We start from the raw sequence: 18,214 nt of genomic DNA, 5'->3' as shown, positions 1-18,214 counted from the left end.
CAATGACAGTGAACCTTTCAAAGTTATTGTGCAAGTGTACAGGAGATACAAAAAGGTTACATGCCAATCTTTGAGACTCTAAGTAGAATTTGCAGCAAACTCTTCTCCACTGCCCTGGATTGCTTTCAAGTCTGACAAGTCTTAATTTGCTGGCCCTATTTTGTAAGCAGTGTTCATTGAGTCTGAATACACTTAAAGGGACTATTCATTAGAACACAAAAATTTTTTTCTTTTTTTTTTTTACTGATTCTGTTTTCAGAGGGGAAATCTGAATGACCATTTGCAGAACCGTCACTGCAGACTACAGGCTATAAATTCAGTCCTGAATGGTGAATTTCTACTCTCCTTTCTCACCTTTGTGCCGAACTGAAAGTGTAAAATCTGGCAGTGGAGACTAGTTTAACCTTGACAATCATCTATTCGCATCAAAATACTTGGGTGCAATGAGATCACTACTGTTCACGGCAAACCTGCTTGTCCAGATTGAAGGCCAGGAAGGAAGCAACTCTTACATTTAAGAAAGGTTCTCTCCTCAACTCATTTCTGAACAAGACAGAAAGGACCCATTTTGGTAGCACCAGAGTAACTGGAAAGGAAGCATCCCGTCTGTTTTTTGACTGTGCCACTCTCGTATCAGTTTCACATGAGGGTGCTGATAGCAGCCTACCATGGAGCAGTCAGTCAGCATTGACAACATCCCACGTTAGGGTGTTGTTTTACAAGTTCTGCACTATCGTGATCTGCAGTCCAAATCACAGGGAAAACCCTTAAGAAAATGGAGAAACTTAATCTGGTGATACACTGGTTTAGTGCTCTCTGTATGAGTGCTGTTTTAAAGTGTAAATTATTTTGGAACCTTTGTAAAGGCTGTGTTAAAGGCTGCGCTTAAATTACCACAGGTAAATTAAAGACAGCAACACTACAGGACACTACGTTAGACCCTTGAAAATATTGTACCTGCAGAAAGTGCCAGTGAAAGTGTTGTTTTACTTAAACATCCAAAGCAGGGATGAGGTCTTCTAAATTCTGCTGTGATGCATTACCTCAAAAACAGGGGGAAAGTGAGGTGGAGCAAACTGCAGCCTCCACAGCCCCAAACTACTTTCAAGTCTGGCAACTGATGTGCTGGTTCTGACGGATCCAATATTGCCAGTTTCCTCAAATGACAGATCCTGGCTTTCAATTCTTGGGCCATTAGAGATTGCAAAACATGTTCAAGATTCCCAAGTGTATCAGACTGGCTGATTTCTCACCTCCTTCTCGCAGACAACCAGTCCTCTCAGAGAGAGCTTGCTTTTAAAACACATGCCCTACCCTTTCTCGGGGTACATGCTGTTAGCTTGGGTTGTAAAGAGATCACTTTTTGATTTACTAAAACTGAAACAATGTTATTGCTGTAATTTTTATTACTTTGAAATAACTTGTAACTAAAGTAAAGTCAAGAAGGTTTTCAAATCTGCCTTCTGGCTTTTGTCTTTTTCTTCTAGCTCAAGCATCCGTTTCAGTTTAGAAAAGTGAAATTTGGAGTTTCGGGGAGTCCTGGAAGCAGAGCTGGAAGCAGAGCTGGTTGCTGCCCGTCCAGATACACGTGTTCTGAAAAACAGAAGACTCAAATGTTTTAAAGATGAGGAATGAGAATTAGCATAAAGTAACTATGAAAGTGCACATATATAATTTTAAAAAACCTGAACCTAAGTAGTGTATTTTCATGGGAAAGTCAGCAATCAGAAGCATAAATTTTTAATGCCAATTTTAAGCCAGACATTTCACATTCATGCCAAAACCAGAATTACACATTCCTTGCACAGTCGCTTTTCATTAGAATCTTTGATTTTAAAGGTCGGAAAGCTAAAACTGATCTCCTTAATCAGACCACTGAAGAAAAATAGCTATCAATTTAAAGTTTATTAAGTGACTGATCTGAAATCAGTACATGACACTCATTCCCACAAGACATAACTAACACACTCTACTCAGCAAAACACCCCTTTAAATAGGAGAGAAACAGGTACCTGGGAAATGATGACGGACTGTTCCCTTTAGATCCCAACCTACTGCAGTTTACAGGTGTCACTTTGTTTGCAGACTGAGTTTTTACACCTGGTGTCCTCAGGGTAGATTTAGTACTTGGAGTGCCAGAATTTTGCGTCATGGTAGCCAGAAAATCCCTGCTTTTACCATAATGCCTTGTTGTTTTGTTGCATGATTTGCAAGTAACCAGCTATGGAGAGAAGAAAGGAAGTATCAACTAGTTCTTTCAGCCTTTCCACCTTTTATGTTACAAAGCCATTGTGAGAATTACCCAAACTATTCTCCAAATATCATGATACAAATTAAATATTAGCTTGAGTGAAACATGAGCTATTAAAAAGCAACACATACTCTACACCTAGCATTTTCATTCAGGCTTTGTAAGTCAAACACATCCTATGGGCTTATCTAGAAATGACTCCAATTCCCTAGCAACTAATGTCAGGAGACCCATGCCTCTGAATGGAACATTGTACAGTGAAATACAGAAAATAATCCTGTCACAACAGAAAGATTAAACAGCACCTGAACTGGATAGAGGGTATATTAAATATACATTAGTATTCATATTTTTCTAAAAACCCGTGACATCCAGTGTGATCTAAATTCATTAACGTATTCTACCACTGATGAAGTTATATTACACACTTGCCAGGGAGTCTTAAGATAAAATACTTAAATTACCAAACTCTCAAAACCAGTCATCCACAACTAATAGCAACAAATCTTAGTGAACAAATAACTCTGAGTTACATTCTGAGTCCCCTTCTGTTTGCAGTGAAAAAATACTTGCTACAACAAAGGTTCTAAACAAAGGGCACTTTCTCTTCTCTTCTGTTTACTTCTAGGCTGCAGGGGACTTCGAGCAGCACAGTAAACTGCAGAGGTGCATCAGAACAGATAATGTCAGACAGCCACAGAGACCATCAGATATTCCTAACATCTATTACTGCCATGGCAACTACTCTTATAAGGAGACATGAGAGTAATATTGTGAGACAACTTTCTGAGGCACGCAATTACACTGACTGAAAAACACAGTTACGTGGTGTTTCTGGTCAAATTAACGTATTTCAAAGAACATCAAAAAAATGTCTAAGCAGTTCTGAAAACATCTATACCAAATCACTCATTTCAGTGTGCATATTTCCCTAAATCCAGATTGCTTAGAAAGAATTACATCTAAAAATTCCAAAATTAAATGTTTTCAGTTGTGTTGCGACTGTCTCTAGGTGTTATTTTGTCAGCCTAACAAACCGAAAAAGAGAAAGATCGTTAACTTATACAGCTCAGGTATTGATGTATTTTTCAGTTCTAAATGAAATTCAGATGGGAAAAAACAAACAAAACAGCATCACATGATGATTTAGCACCCCACAGAATATAAATGGAGGCAAACACCTTATAATGCAGGAATTAATGAACTAATCATAGCACTGTCCCGCTAGTTTCCATTCCCTGAACTGCATATGCAGTTACCTCCAACAATTTTTAACAGCTCTGAAGTAGATCCTTTGTTATATGACTTTTCATGGCAGAATTATTCTCAAATCAAGTTCTACTTGCTAAGAAAGGTATCAGAGGCACAATCTGTCACACTGTTGCTAGGTTTAAGTTTTTGGCCACACTCCAGATTTTCATTTTTGCAAGCCTCAGGTATTTGATTATAGGGATCTACATCACTGCTAGTTTTGAAAGCTGCCAGTTGCTGATAGCGTTTTAAATACTTAAAACCATAAATACTTAAATCATAACCCACAATGTAAACGCAAGCAGAACCGAGCAAAACCCAAGTTTAGCAAACTGTAATTACATGCCAAGATTAGAGCATTAACCAGAGATTAAACAGGATCTATTTAAAACTGAATTTTAAACTACTCACATCAATGCTCAGTGTGTCCTACAAACTTCTCCAGCTACAGAATAAATCTAACAACCTATTGTAATTCCACAGGACAATGTCCATCAGTTGTCTAAAGAGACAATTTTTAACGTATGCTAAACGTTTGTGATGCCAGAAAAATAAAGCAAAGATTCCAGCTTCTCAGATGCCCTTTCTGCTGCTCAACTATGATCTATAATTTGGAGAGAGCAGTAGCAAAGGCACCTTTCTGGAGCACCTTATTCAGCCCCGACAGCTCAGAACCTCTGTGATATTTCCCCAGTTTATTTTTATGTTATTGACTCTAATAATTCTGGGTTCCACAGCTTTTACTCCCCAAACCAGCAGACTCTCATCTGAGAAAATGCCAAGTGTGCCAGCCAGCAACTGCCAGGCACAATACAGCGCTGTCCCGTTTCTCAAAACATGCGTTCATATAACCCGTTTTAATAGTAGTGCATGGAGATTTAATACTAGATTAAATGTATACTATTATTCTTCAAATAGTAGTAGTTAGTATGAAAAACAGTAATTAAATCTTACATTCTGGAGTGATTTTAGGTGGAAGAACTGAAACCTCAGGAGCAACATTAACTTGTTTAAATTACCTGCGTGGTTTGGTTTTGAAAGACTTCCTATAAACAGTAATAGTCAGACAAATGTAAAAAACTCAGCTTGTACAGAAGGTAACAATAATCTGCTGTAGCTGTGTCAGTCTACTGAAATAAGTGAAGTAAAGCTCATTGAGCCGAAGTATTTTTACTGATAAAACTGGGGAAAAAAATTACAATCTATGAGTCACTCAAGCCCTTTAGAGCTGAAACAAAGGCAATAAATGGTCAAGCTATGCCTATTGGCAAAACCAGCCTGAATTCAGTCATGTTTTTCTTCTTAGGTATGTTTTGGGGTATTCAAAGCAATGGACTTCTAAAGATTCTAATGGATTTTAGGATGTACATTTGCTGTATTAAGGCTCTGCATCTTGCAGAGTTGAAAATTCATAGAAATTTAATAGAATTAATAGAAAAAAAAAAAAGCAACAGGCAAAAACCTGGAACTTCTGCCATTTTTTGCAGTTATGCTGATGGTGGAAGCCAAAAGCTTCCTGGCAGGAAAATATTACTTAATTTTCAGCAAGATGTTACATATCTGCAGACTCTCCACGCTGCTCTAAAGAGACCACAGGGCAGGCAGAGCTGTTTGTGCAGCTTCTCTGATATGTGGGATTGGCCTGGTTTTGTGGGGAGGGGAAGCTTACTGTTCTTGTCACTGTACTCATGATCTCTCTATTGTAGGGGGGGAGAGTCTAAGAATTTTGATTGTGAAGTTGTCCCAAAAGAAAGGAAGAGTTACATGCTCCTGAAAAAAAAGAGAGAGATGTGTAGGTGTGCACTCATTTTCTAAGAGAAGGATTTCAGGGTTTCTGAAACTTCAGGTTTCAGGAAAATATCAGGTATTTGGCAGCACCAAGTAAATAGCCTTACCAGAATACTTCTTGACTCCCTGTACTTTTTCAGAAGCTTTGTCTGTTTCATATTAAGTTTGTGGTTCTTTGCCTCTCGTTTCAGAATCTTCTCTATCTGTGGGGTCGCTTTCATCTTCGGTTTGAGACGCACCCGGTGGCTATCAGGAAGCAGGAACTGGAAGCAGTAAGGACATACCCTTTCTAATCCATGTTCCTTACCTATGGATTAATAAAGGTAGACTTAAATTTACATGAAATAATTATGGTTTACAGGCAAACACTAAAATGGTATATTCCTATTTTAACATTCTCTAGGTTGATATGATTTTACGTTTCAGGTACAACTAGAATGCAAGAGCACCAGTATATGCACCAGTATGCGCTCAGCTGAGCACAAGTCGTCATCCTCAATTTACACAGTATGCAATTGCCAATTTTCCTGAGAAAAGATGCAATTCCTTCCTAAAAATCATTCCTGACAAAGGCTCACAAATCTGCAAGGAGCTCCACGCAGGCACACTCTCCTGCCAAATCAGCGACACCAAAGCCTCATAAAGTTGTCTGCCTAAGGGCAAGAAAAGGACAGCATCTCAGCCTGGGGTGGAGAAACACTCTGGGATAAATTTCAGACCTAACAGAATCATAGAATAGTTAGGGCTGGAAAGCACCTTAAGATCATCTAGTTCCATGGACAGTGACACCTTCCACTAGACCATGACGCCCAAGGCTCTGTCCAACCTATCCTTGAACTCTGCCAGTGATGGCGCATTTACCACTTCTTTGGGCAACCCGTTCCAGTGCCTCGCCACCCTCACTGCAAAGAACTTCTTCCTTATATCTAATAATAGGAGGCACGCTCCTCATCCACCTTACTACTTTCCGCCGCCAGAGCTGTCTGTACTCGAGTATCCCTCTCCCAGCCCAGAAGGTATCACCAGGACACCTGCCATTCCCACCGGCAGCCCCGAAGCGCATGCTGGGGCAGGGGGAAGGGGGAGATGAAGAAGAAAGGAAAGCCTGCTCTCTGCAGACCGCGCTGTCCCGCCGCGGCACAGCCGGGCAGCCCCTCTCTCTCCTCCGCTGCGGCCGGACCCCTCACTCGCCTCGAGACTTGTGGAGCGTCCACCTGCGCGGGAGAAGGCAAGGCACAGCGTCACCACGCGTCACGTCACGGTCAGCGGCCACGCGGCGGCGCGCCACGGCAGGCGCGAGGACACGGGGCGGGACTACCCACATGCGTCACCGGTTACCTCTGTTCCCACCCCCTCCAGCCTCGTTCCCTCGCCGCTTCGCTTTCCCCCTCCCGTCCCCTCCTCTCCCCGCGGGTTGCCGCGTCACGGCGCGGGGTGCTTACAGCAGGAACCGCGCCTGTCCCGGGCAGGCGCCCGCCAGCTCCTCCGCTGCCACCTCTTGGAACCACCGCTGCCGCACCATACCGCCGAACGCCCGCCCCGCCGGAAGCCGCCGCTAGACAGGTCCGGCGGGCGGGGAGGGAAAGGGGGGAAGGAGGGGGGGGGGGAGGATGTGTAGCGTTTCGCCGAGGCCTGGCGGGTACTGCGGCCGCAACACCATGGTTCCGGGCTCGAGCGGGCCCGCGCTGCCCCTCTGTCTGGCCCGGTTGACGGGGAAGGGGAGGGGCCCTTGCTGCGGGGCGAACCGGGAGGCGGTGGGGCAGCCGGGGGTGGGTTTCGCGCCCGGCCGTGGGGCATGTGCTGCCGGCGGCCGTTGGGGCGGCAGCAGCGTCCGTTTGGCTGTGAGGGACGGGGCGCGGGCGACCCCGGTAGTTTGGAGGGCTGCGGAGAGTGGGGAGGGGAAAGAGGCGCCCGCCCCCTCGGCGTTGGCGCCCTATGGGAAACGGTTCCCGTGTTGCTGAGCCGCTCGTGTCTTCAGGTGGTGAAAGTTATTTTTTTTTTCTGTCGGAAAGAAAACTTTCACCTCAGGGTAAAAAATTGGATGTCTTGTCAGGAGTTGTGAAAAACCCCATCCCGCAGCTCCGGAACCCCGCTCGATGGTCAAAAGTGCCGAACTTCAGTGATCTGCTCTATTTAGGTGCCCTCTGATGAATTTTGGCAACTCCATAATAATACCCGACTTGCTTGGACCATAAAGGGTTAATCTTTACGCACTGTGCTAAGCATGACAGGCAATGAACTGAGCTGTCTCCTACACATGGTGCTGTTTAGCGGGAGTAGACTAGGTGTCCCTGTAAACAAAGTAAAATAGAAAGGCGTCGGCCTTGGCCCTGTTGAGCAAACTGGTAAAACATTGGTAAAAGAGAGACGTTATCCATGAGTTTCAAGAAATTTAAATATATATATATAGGTATATAACTTTTAGGGGAAATTTTATGAATATGTGTGTATTATTGTTGTATAATGCCTGCTTCTGAGAACCCCAGGCAGTTTGGTGGAAGGATCCCCTGTGTCTCCAAGTGCTGCAATAAAGAATGCCTGCTTTCTAAGATTTGAACACAAGTCTGAGAGAGTGTTATTTACCGACTTTTACAGTATCAATGCTTTGCTTTATTATTCTGGATATGTGCTACTATTAAAAAGAAAAAACACCCTCAGCTTTTCAACGTTTGATGTGTGTTTTATTAATTCCCTCGGCCCCATTCATTTGCTAGACATTCTTCTTCTTTGATCTGTTGGTAATGGTGCTCATTTAGGAGAGGTATTCATCTGAGCAGGCTTCAATATTCCATCAAGGAATTTGAATAAATATAATTATTTCTTATTTTCTAACATGGAGTAGCTGAGGGCATCAGGAGTAGAAAAGCATGAGAAGAACTGAATCTCTGGACTTCCTTTAATAAGAGAGCATTACAGTGCAGTCAGTAAATCTGGGCTTATTAATGAAATGTTCATAATAGCTACAATTAGGGCCTCTGCTGACTTTATTTTTGAACTAAAAATGAGTTTTCCAAGGGTCCCTCCAACATCACATTTTTTGTTGCCAGGTTGCTGGCGTTGTTGGTGATGGGGTTTGTATGAACTCTGCCTTTCCTCAGTGGGAGAGCAGGGATGTCACTTAACAGCTATTTAAAACACAGCCAGTGTTTATCGGTCAGCAGAATTTTGGCAAAAGAGAGATTCCCATTTACTAATAGTGGTGGGGAAAAAAACAGGTGTGTTTTTTTGCATACAAGTAAGCGACAGTAATTTCAACACTTTTTTTGGGGGGGTGGGTGGGCCTGTTTCTATCATTTCTTAACTATGTTTTCCCCATAGGAGAGTTGGTTGTAGAGTCGGAGGAATGCTGAGGCAGGATAGTGCCAGGTACTCTCCCAGCAAAAGAAAAACATGCTGGGGATTTTAGTATTGTTTAGAGCTGGGACCTGACCTCTCCCTGCCCCTAGGGGTGGTGCAGGTGGGCCACAGCACTTGCAGCAGCACCTTGGGATAACTTACTTTTTGTGAGAGCAAGTGCCAGAGTGACTTGGTTAACAAGCACTGTACCATGCTAATTAAGCAGTAACTAATAGAAGGTAAAGGATGCGGTTTTATTCCCCCCCCCCCCCCCCCGGTTTTCTTTCCCCCCCAGTCTCTTCCAGTCTCTCTGAATGCTTATGCATTTTTTTATTCTTCTGTTCCTGGAATTATGCTGGGCAATTCTTTATGTTAGTTCACTGGTTTCTCTGTGCATTATAGATTATTTTTGTCCAGCAAGCAGTGCACACACCACCTCTCAGTGCCATTTGTATACAGCATGTCATGTGTGTTGTCCCGGTACCTGTCTCATAAGACAGGAAAGGCAGGAGCCGTGTTTCTCGTTTTAAGTGTGGTGCTGAATATACAAAGCACATAAAACTCTAGAGACAAAGGGAAAATGAACAAGAAACCGTGGTCACTGATTCATGGCTCTGTGCGAGCCCCCTTCTGCAGAACTCCCATCAAAAGTCAGTATTTCTGTGCATCCAGTGCTGGCAGGGCCAGTCCTTTAAAACCAGATAGTCCTCAGCTTCCTGGTACAGTATTTACGACAGTGGTGGGGTGAGTTCGCCCACATTTCAAGGCAGAATGTGTTCATCTCTACTTTTTCCTGGCTTTTATTCACCAAAAAAACACATTAGCAGACCCGTGTTACTAGCTGCTTCCTGCTTCTGTTGCTTAGTGTTTTGTCGCTACCACGGCTGGCCAACAAGCCGTAAATCTTGCCTGGTGTTTTGTAACAAAGGAAAAAATAGAATGATTTGTGTTGACTTTTGGTCATCGTGTATCATAATTGATTTGAGGGCGGGCGGTGGAGGAAAGCATACTGTGTTATTTGTTGCTCGCCAGTTCTCCGGGAAGGCGGTGTTAGCAGGCAGTCAGTAGAGGGCAATAGAGAAATACAGTTTGTGGTACCTAAAGGATTTGAAGCACGGATTATGTGTTTACAGAAAAGAAAAAGAAGAAAAGAAGAGCCAGGAGGATAGGTTGTTCAGTTTACTACTGGAGACCTGACTGTGACAGACCACCAACACAAAATTTTGAAGGAGAGCAAAGACAACCTTCTGCAGCATCCACGACTCTCTCCTGTTTTCTTTGGAGTTATGCAGGATAACTTAGCCAGAACTTACTGATGACTGCATATTCAGTGGGCTCGGGAATGGACTGGGAGATGCGGGAAGGCACTCTTTGGGAGGAACAGAAGAGGAGGCATTTCAAAGATCCTGCAGGTGAATGAGGTGAGCAAACTCACAGCTTCTCTTTCAGATGAGATAATAGATGTCAGTCAGCTGTAGGAAAGTCATGAGCAAACTGAGCAAGTGATTGAAATTATATGAGAATTCTGCTTTTTCAGGCATGCTGGTGCAAGACTAATTTTATCCTGGGGAAAAAAGAAAAAAATAAAAAGACCAGAAAGAGGATAGTGATGCTACAAGGATAAGCATTTCTAAGCATATGTTATTTTGGAGACAGGCTAAAGCTAGTGAGTTGGGTTATGTGTAATATTTTATATTGGAACTGTTTGAAACATGCTCATCATTTTAGAAGGTTTATGTGCTATAGCTTTGAGACTCTACAGATAAATATATAAAGAAGATGTGGCTAGTGTTGTTCCTTTCTTAGACGGGGATTTTTGCTAAGCTGTTAGACAAATGTGACTTGGAGGTTTGCAGAAATTTATTAAGAGATTTTGGATGCATGGTGGGAATGCCCCGAGATTCTTCAAAGGCTTTATTATCAGAGAGATACTGAGAAGTGATAACAAAGAATATAGCAATAACAAAAGGAGTTAAGCCACAGAAATCAAGGGGTTGACAGAGGGCTGGGAAAGCAGAAAAAAAAACCAAGAGACTAAGTTAGGAAATAAGCATATGAAACACTTTTCTATTGCCAAGATTTCAGCTGGTGTCACCATAACACTTAGAAAATATCCTCAGGATGCTGGGAACCATTAAAGCAGTACAGATTATCAGAGGATAAACTTCCACTTCAGCTGTCACCAGTACCAGAGGTGACCAATAAGAAACGTTTGGGAAATAAAAGATGAAGAATTGAAGCATTGACATTCAGGGGATATCACAGAGAAAGTGCAAGGATATCTAGAGGTCAGTCAGACAGTACCCATCTGAAACAAGGCAGGCTGATAAATAAAAGGAATAAATCATATTCTAAAAAATACAAAGCTTTGAAAAGCTAATTGAAGGGAAAGTTATCTAGCGTTCCTCTTGAGCCTGGTTTTATTTTGTAAGTGGTATGATAGATAAGACCACTACACATTGAATTTTCTGTGCTTCAAGTGCCCAAATATATGAAAGATTAATATGATGATTGTTTAGACATTGTTTAGAACGCAACTTCCTTGCAGTATGTACCTCAGGAAAGTGAAAGATAATATATATATAAAGCATGTCACCATTTTCCATGCGTTAGCAACATCCATCTGACAGAGAAGGGACTCAATGAATATAAGAACCCCCCTGAGCTTGAAAGCTAGAAGTTCTAGTTCCAGTCTCCAATATTTTCTTCCTTTCTTTCCATTTCAAGTGCTCTAAATCTTGTATACCCACAAATCAATTCTTTCAAAATGTAATAGAAATTAAAGGTGGTATTGAGCAAAACCCTCAGAAACATGCCTGCAGTTTAAGGAAATCCATACTTGAGTACCAACTCCTCTTTAAAGTAATTTCTGGTAGAAATTATTAGTTCTTTATCTCAAATGTGAAGCTCTAGGGCAGTAAACATTCTCTTACAGCTGATGCCTATTTTCAGTGAAATTAGCATGATTGCTTTTTCATGTTTGTTAAATTGTTTCCTCACAGATTATCTCTCTACAGATATAAAAAAAGGGATTTTTGTAGCGGGGAACCACACAGGTCAGAGGCTGGAGCTGAGAAATCGGAGCTACTGCTTGTTCAGGTCTGGGTTTTGCTCTGCCTCTGTGTGACTTTGTGGTACCATAGGCCTTTTATGGTCACCTTATGAAGTGGCCAGCCTGGCATCTTTCCTGTGCTGAGGGCTAGGTTTTGAATGGCAGGCTGCAGACGTTGTACAGGATGCCCTCCTTGCATAGACATTCTGGGAAAAGCCATCGTCTGGTTGCAGTGTTCCTCAGTACATACACCAGTCTGCTCCTATGCCAGTGCTGCATATGAGTCCTTCTCAACTTGAGTTATAGGAAGCTATTCTTTCTTTTTCACTCATGAAACAAAGAGAAAAGGTTCAAATCTCAAGCCAAAGTTCCACCTGTGAAAAAGATGCTGTTAATTAATGTGTTAATTGTCATGTAAACCTCTGGCTTAAGGAGATGTGAAATAACCCCTACTGTTAGGAATATCAGTGTGCACAGGAGTTTGTCCCAGGCGCTCAGGGTCATTTATTGCTGTGCTGCAGTGCAACCCAGGGCTGCTGTTTCAGCCTCTTGCCAAAATAGGAACATTCACTTTATGATGAGTCATCTGGGTTTCACTTCGATCTCGAACTCACAAGGTTCCCCCACCCTGTTGTTCTTTGCTGTATATTCCAGGCCCTGCCCTGGAGGCCTTGCTTTCCCAGCCCAAAGATGAGGTGGAACCCTCTTCAGCAGCTGTCCTGTAATTAACTTGGAGGGGACTGCTAATGAATGAATGATATGGAGCATTTTCTCCCTCACTGAAGCTGAATGTGCAGCATTCCTAGCCTTTTCTGGCCTGGAGTGTGGCAGAGCAGTATTGGCGACTGAGTCGGTGTTTGCCACACACTGCTAAATGTTACCTGCAACAAGACAGAAAGGGAACAAAGTCAACCAAGGGAGGCTAGATATTTTCCATATCGGTCTTATTTACTTATGAGCAACACAGAAGAGCTATATATTTCAGGAAAACTTCTCTTGCTTTTTCTTTTTTTCCTCGTGGTGCAAAACGGGGATGGGGAAGTCTTATTTTTTTACTTATTTTTGCTTCAAATTATTTTCTTTTAATTCTGAGTGATCTGTTCTCAGTTGGCACTGGGTTAAGCATGAGGCTGGACTAGATGACCTCTAGAGGTTTTCCAACATTACCCTGTAATTTTCAATACTCATGCTGTTATTTTGGATTCTTCCTGACTCCAAATTACCTGGGAGAGAAAAAAGAAAACACAACAAAACTCATTACTATTTTATGATAATTTTCTTTCCCCCCTATTATTATTTTAATTCATTTGAAAATGGACCATAGACAATAAACCAACCCCAGGTACATTCAATAAATGTGTCATGGAATAGTTCTTTGCAATTGTTGGTTTCAGGGTTTTGTGTTCTGGGTTTTTCCATAAAATGCTTTAGCTATCATGTTCAGGCTGCTTAACAGAATTGCTGTTAGTCAGCTGAGGGCTAAACCATTGGAGGGCTGTACTCCCTGCTGCAGTCAAAAAGTGGCTTCTCACTGGTTATAGTATCCAAAGTTGGTATCACATCTAAGAAGCTGGCATCATTGCTGGTTCTTCCAGTTTTATGCTTGATAAGTTAGATGTCAAGAAGGGGTGGAATATTTATTGCTAAAGTATGTGGAATAATATGAACTTGAAAGATTCATATAATTTTTTTCAGTAATCAGTTTTGGATAAATTAATTCAAAATTAAACTGTTTGCTCAGCTGACATCCTTAATTCATCATCCTTGCCAAGACTGAGATCTTCAAGGCCATTTCTAACAGCTAAATAAATGTAACTTCCATTAGCTATGATTAGAAAGCCTGATGAAGCACGCAGAAGATCTGAATCTTTAGAGATGACAGTGATGGATATAATCTAGACAGGAGTGGTAACAGAGTTGAACTGGTCCTTATCCTGAACTTTACACCACTTTCACAGTTGAATATGGGTGGGTGGTGCAGTGCTTCCTGTCTGCTTCAGAACTGCTGCTGAGGCATTGCGGTAGCACAGAATACCTGCACTGGGAAGAGAGCACTTGAGTCTTCACTGTTGGTAATGTGGCATTGTCCCTAGAGCTTAGTCTTTTAAAGGAAAAACTGGAATGGAGGGAAGTAACTACTTCATAACCTGAAGCAGCTACAGTAAAGAGGAAAAACTTCACATGACACTAATATAATTAGACTCCAGTATTATTGCCTCGACTAGTGATGGAAAACAGGAAACTTCTTCCGTGAGGGCTGTGTTACAGCTGCATAATTCCCCAATACTGAGAGGAGCCAGCCTTTCTAAAGTTGGCCTGCATGCAAGGCCCTCAGCTTTCCTCTGCTCCTCAGAGATTTTGTACAGAAAACAGAACAGCAAGGGGTAGATGATTCAAAAGAATATCTTTTTTTTTTCCTAAAACCCCATAGGTCTCTGCTTAAGCATCTCAAGCCAGAAGAAGCTCAAAGAAGTTAGATGCACCTATGTTAAACAAACATCATCAGAGTTGTCATTAACTTGCACCTGAAGTTTGGGGAGGAGGGGATGATGCAATCTCCAGGCTTTTTACAGAAGACCTACAGCCATAGGTTTTCATGTATTCTTTTAGTTATTATCAGTAATGCTTAAAAGTAGTGTTCATGTATGGTCTGCATCAGTCTCCTGAAACGTCATTTTGGCCCTTAGTGAAGAAAAGACTTGTTTTCCCTCTTCAGAAAAATCATTTTAAAGTGGCCAGACTGATGGCATGGCAAACATAACAAAATTTGTCAATTCACAGTCAATTTGTGTAAATGAAAAATACTTTTTTCTTTACTGTGTCTTTAAGCATTTTCCTGCTGAAAATATTTGTGGGTTTGGTTGTTGTTGTTTGGGTTTCTTTTTTTATTAATCTCACCCTTCTCCCTAGGCCAGTTTGAGGTCTCTGCATCCCTTAGCACTGTTTGAAAAAATGATCTGGTTCTCATAAGAACATGGTTGAAAGTTAGGACAGTGGAAAGCCTGAAGGAGTAAAGGTCCAGATAGAGATGTACTGGCAGGTGTAGGAAGAGCTTGTCAGGGTGTCTCTTGGCTCTATGTTACTGTTTCATTTGCTCTGCTGGTTAATCATTTGCTTGAATGCTCAGGTACCATGGTGATGGATACACTACCAGTGCCACAGACCCTGCATGCTGCATATTCATTAAAACACTATTTTTGAAAGGAAACACTAAATAAAATACAACTTTTGAAAATCCTCAGCCTAGCAAACGTTGTTTACTTTCCTCTCTTAACAATACAAATTAGCATGGTAGGATGTAGGCTTTCTCCTTGCCTTTTAGGTTTTTTTCTTCTGCTGTTGATATCCACAGCTTTCTCATGAAAACATAAGTGATTTGAAAGGCTTCAGACTACTTCCATATGTTGAGTAGGGCATGTTTATGCATCGGCCTTTCTGTGCAGCTATTAAGGTGTTTGTTTTGTTGTCATCAATATTAAAATCGAAGAAAGGGCCTTGGAATAAAGGCAAAACACATCTTTGTTAAGTCCCAACGGTTTGCTAGTGTGACCTTCGTGAAACTAAGAGTATCATGTGCAACTTTCAAAATCCTGGCCAGCAACTAACCACTGGAATGCCAACTAGCAAATTGTTCTTCCTTCTTCTCCAAATATGAAGCCTTCTGCTGGAATACCTTCAATGCAGCATCTCTTCTGCAGTGTTACGTTGTGAGGTCCGATCCTCATGTAGACCTCTGTTGCCCTTGTTACTTTTTATAGCGCACTGCTATATATGTATGGTGCCTGCCACTGGAAAGTTATCCCTTAAGCAATCGTTTCCCACAGAGGACATTACTGTGCTAGCATCCCTTCAAGATAACTGCACAGAATGCAGAAACAAATGCTCTCTTATCATGACTACCTTATGAGTTTGCTCCTGGTTTTGGTATCTTGGATTGCTTCACAGCATTGCTCTCTGAACAGTGGTGCCTGGAGCAGATTGAGCTAGCATGCTGGCAGTCTGTGAACCCCCAGCAGATGACATGCCCAACAGGCAAACTGAGCCACAGAGCAGGGAATCAAATAGAGCTAGATGTAAGGTGTGCATCTGCAGGAGCTGGATAATTGTTCCTCAAACTCCACTGGTCATAAAAGCTCGCTTTAACTTTTGTTACATCCCTCAGGAAATGGAAGCGACATCCTTTCCTTCTTACATTTCTTTCATATGATAAAAAAGCAATGATTATTATTAATTTTTTTTTTTTTCAGGTCTATCTTACCATCTGCTCTGACAGCAATTAGCTCACCAATTGGTGTGGGCCGAGTTCCATTAATATATAGTAAAAGCATGCAGAAAAACTCAAAGCTCAGACAATGATGCAAGGATGCTCTTTATGTCTCTCTGGCATGAGGTAGGAAGCACCTGTGATGCACTGCTTCCCAGAAGTCAAAGACACAAGCAGTGAAGACAAAGCAACACAATTTGATCTCCCATATCACTGGATTAAAAAAAAAAAAAAGTAAAATATAGTAAAACCACTAAATATGGCACTTTTGTTAACATTTCTGAGCAAAGCGTGAGTGAGATTTGTGGAACTTGTGGGTCAGGAGAGTCCCTAGCCTTCTTCCTGTGAGATCTGAGCTGATGTTGCAGGGGGGTGGGAGAAAAACAAGGACTTACCCTTTAAGGATTTAATTTGGAAGGCACTGGAAGCAGGATTGCTTCTTCTCTATCCTTCTGCAGTATGGGACTTTCCAGCTTGGCATCATCTGGTCCTTGAACTCTCTAGGGTCTACCAATCCTGTAAAATGAACAGGTACAGCAGCTCTGCTCTGCTCTGGTGTTTTACTGGGGAGAAAGAACAGCCCTTGAAGAAAGTGGAAAATGCCTCCTGTGACTCCAGGACCCAGCCACCTGACCCAGGTGGAGGTCAGGCTAGACCACAGAGGAAGGCAGCAAACAGGGTTCAGGCTAGTATTGTGGGGTATCAAAGTAATACTGTAACAGTTCTGTCACAAAACTGGGCTGTGGCATCAGAATAGACACTACTACTGAGATGGCAAACATCTACAGTAAAGAGTCTATGAGTTGTCCTTCAAAATGCTTTTGTTGCTGTGATGTTGCGGGTGATGGAGGCAACCCTTCGAACCATTTCCTTTGTTTCATTAATCTGCAGTAATTTCTTTGCTGTTCCTTTGCATTAAATCATTCATGGCATTCACAGGTATGGTTCAATTAAATCCCTCATCCTTCTTTTCCCAAGGGTGTTCCATTTTTGAGATCCACCCTAGGAACACATGTGAGTTGAGCATGGATAGAGGCATCTCCTGCCAGCAGACCTCTTTTCCATGGACTATTGTCTGGAACTTGGCAAGCCTTTGGAATCTTTCCTGGATGAGCAGTTCTGGATTATTCACAAATTTTTTTGTGAGCTGAAGTGAAAATAAACATGAGCTTAGGACTCTGAGCTCAAACTGAAACCCGGGTTTCCCAATTAAGCCCAGAACTGAGAGTTTTAATTTGGCCCTTTGTGGATTATGATCTAGTGACAGAATTAGGTTTTCAATCTGAATGGCATCCAGGTTCTGTGATACTCATGTAAACACACTAGCTTAGTGCTTGCAGTATGTTTACAGCCTGCTATTCATTTCTAACCGGTGGCTTTTTTGGCCACAGTGGGAGAAGCCTTGGGCTTTACCGTTGGTATTGGGTTTGGTACCTTCTGATGGTAACAAAATCTGCAGATGTACAAGTATGATAAATGCTCAGATATGAGGGTCAGAAGTGAGTCCATTTCTAAACAATCTTAACATCTGTTGGAATGGGCAGAGAAAGAGTTTATGTAGGTTGCTCATCTGCAGCCATTGACTGTTCACTTTCAGAAAATCAGATGCCGGATTTTTCTGTCCTTAAAAACATGGTCATTTTGGTTTAAAACAATAGACCCAAATGCAAACTGAGTTCAAGTTTTCAAAGTGTCTAATTAGCAACAGGTATTGGTACACCAGGAAAGCAATCACCTGGTGTTGTATTGAAAGGGTTAATGAGGAATTAAAGAGAGGAAGAAAAAGCTGCTAGAGTTGTGTTTAATTTTTCTGTCTCTTTGCTGTCTGCCAATCCTTTACATGAGTGCTAAAAATTTCATAAAAAAAAAAAAAGTATTTTAAAGGCCAATTTAAGAAACTGAACACGCAATACTAACTTTGGAAAATTGCAGCTCTATTTTCTGACACAATTTTACATTTGTGACTAAGGGAAAACTTGATTATTTCAGTGGATTGCTGGAGAAGGAGATGGGAATCTCACTTTATCCATTCTCACCTTAACAGATTAACTTGGAAACCTTCCTTTTCAAAGAAGATAAAGGTGTCAGAGTGAGTTCATATGGAACAGATGGGTTTTCTGGAAGAAGCCTTCAATTTGATAAACTTCCAGAAAACATTCACATGACTGGCAGGAGACAAAGTACCTTTGTTGTGAATGTTTGCTGGTCACACTGAAATTGATTCTGCCTTGGGAATTGACTTCAAATGAGATTAGGACTTTGGTTATAGACT

The 18,214-nt window shown here is 41.9% G+C and overlaps 1 protein-coding gene and 1 long non-coding RNA gene across 3 annotated transcripts in view; one reads left to right on the top strand and one right to left on the bottom strand.

Moving 5' to 3' along the window:
* Positions 1-1,388: 1,388 nt before the first annotated feature.
* CUNH18orf21 (chromosome unknown C18orf21 homolog) lies at positions 1,389-7,102 on the bottom strand. Of its 2 annotated transcripts, XM_061449091.1 has the most exons (5): positions 6,733-6,838; positions 6,482-6,504; positions 5,398-5,597; positions 2,013-2,221; positions 1,389-1,593 (listed from the first exon to the last, which is right to left on the bottom strand). In XM_061449091.1, the coding sequence occupies exons 1-5, from the start codon at positions 6,810-6,812 to the stop codon at positions 1,428-1,430; spliced, it is 678 nt and encodes a 225-aa protein (XP_061305075.1). In that variant the 5' UTR covers positions 6,813-6,838; the 3' UTR covers positions 1,389-1,427. The 2 variants fall into 2 exon arrangements, with proteins under 2 accessions (XP_061305075.1, XP_061305074.1); XM_061449090.1 differs by lacking the exon at positions 6,482-6,504 and having other exon boundaries at positions 6,733-7,102.
* Positions 7,103-8,987: 1,885 nt separating this feature from the next.
* LOC133267112 (uncharacterized) overlaps positions 8,988-18,214 on the top strand; it is an 85,847-nt gene continuing 76,620 nt past the window's right edge. The window contains exon 1 of the long non-coding RNA XR_009742638.1: positions 8,988-10,047. This is a non-coding gene — a long non-coding RNA (uncharacterized LOC133267112). The remainder of the gene's footprint in view (positions 10,048-18,214) is intronic.

This window comes from Pezoporus flaviventris, unplaced genomic scaffold (genome assembly GCF_033815535.1).
Source record: "Pezoporus flaviventris isolate CSIRO_AGI_PZ_B2104156 unplaced genomic scaffold, CSIRO_AGI_Pfla_v1 ptg000007l, whole genome shotgun sequence".
Taxonomy (NCBI): domain Eukaryota; kingdom Metazoa; phylum Chordata; class Aves; order Psittaciformes; family Psittacidae; genus Pezoporus; species Pezoporus flaviventris.
The sequence above is the reverse complement of the archived record's forward strand: the minus strand, read 5'-3'. Positions and strand labels throughout refer to the sequence as shown.

What these genes read in the sequence shown, in the direction of transcription:
- CUNH18orf21 (XM_061449090.1), bottom strand. Translation starts at nt 7,087, where the DNA reads ATGCCCCACGGCCGGGCGCGAAACCCACCCCCGGCTGCCCCACCGCCT. An exon ending in GGGAGTCAAGAAGTATTCTG is followed by an intron (nt 2,222 to 5,397) that starts GTAAGGCTATTT and finishes TTCTCTCCATAG; the next exon opens with CTGGTTACTTGCAAATCATG. An exon ending in AGTCCGTCATCATTTCCCAG is followed by an intron (nt 1,594 to 2,012) that starts GTACCTGTTTCT and finishes TCTGTTTTTCAG; the next exon opens with AACACGTGTATCTGGACGGG.